The sequence below is a fragment of the Temnothorax curvispinosus genome, unplaced genomic scaffold (assembly GCF_003070985.1).
Source record: "Temnothorax curvispinosus isolate PA1 unplaced genomic scaffold, ASM307098v1 QBEX01003543.1, whole genome shotgun sequence".
Classification (NCBI taxonomy): Eukaryota; Metazoa; Arthropoda; class Insecta; order Hymenoptera; family Formicidae; genus Temnothorax; species Temnothorax curvispinosus.
The window spans coordinates 1-897 of record NW_020213323.1 but is presented as its reverse complement, the minus strand read 5'-3'; the positions used below and the strand labels follow the sequence as shown (position 1 = coordinate 897).

Below are 897 nucleotides of genomic sequence, written 5' to 3'. Positions count from 1 at the left end.
TCGTCGACCACGATTGTTGACTGGTTCAATTTTTGCCGAGAGGTAATTATATTTTAACATATTTTCATAAATACACGCATGCACGTACGCACGCACGCCGCACCCACGCGCACACACACACATACACACATGTAAAATGTATAAAACAAAATATTAATAATATTATTTTTTCTTACAGGTCTGTGTGTTCTGGGCTGAAAAACATAGTGAAAAACTTGGTGGCCCAGGATGCATAGTCGAAATCGATGAAGCAAAAATTGGAAAAAAAAAATACAATCGTGGTCGGCTCGTAAAAGGTCAATGGATTTTCGGAGGATATGAGCGAGGCACAAAGAAGATTTTTATCATGCCAGTACAGGATCGAACTGAAGAGACACTTCTGGCGTGTATTAAAGAGTGGATATTGCCAGGCACTACCATCATGTCAGATTGTTGGAAGTCCTATAATTGTTTAAACAATAAAGGCTTCCAACATCTGACAGTAAACCACTCATATGATTTTGTCGATCCTGAAACTGGTGAGAACTTTTTGCCATAGTTAACTATATTATTACTGTTTATTTGTATATTGTTCTGATACATTTTTTAAATTTACAGGCGCGCATACGCAGCATATAGAGCGTGTTTGGAGAGAAGTTCGCGGAAATATCCCAAGGTATGGAACCAGGGAGGATCATGTCCTTGGATATTTGAGCGAATATCTCTTCAAACGCGCCTATAGCCGCTTGGAGCGCATAGAAATCTTCTTTGATGTCATCGCAGAATTATATCCTCCGACATCCACTTTTGAGGACCAGCCAGAAGCATCTGATGACGAACCAAGTACCAGCACTGCTTAGAGATACGTTTTTTGTGCTCATTTTTTACGTAGTACCGTTTTCTACATCGGTACATTAA

At 39.6% G+C, this 897-nt stretch overlaps 1 protein-coding gene across 1 annotated transcript; it reads left to right on the top strand.

Moving 5' to 3' along the window:
• Window positions 1-312: 312 nt before the first annotated feature.
• On the top strand, window positions 313-860 carry LOC112452621. Its single transcript, XM_025012913.1, has 2 exons — window positions 313-518; window positions 598-860. Exons 1-2 carry the CDS (start codon window positions 347-349, stop codon window positions 837-839), a joined length of 414 nt encoding a protein of 137 aa, XP_024868681.1. The 5' UTR covers window positions 313-346; the 3' UTR covers window positions 840-860.
• The last annotated feature ends 37 nt before the right edge of the window (window positions 861-897 follow it).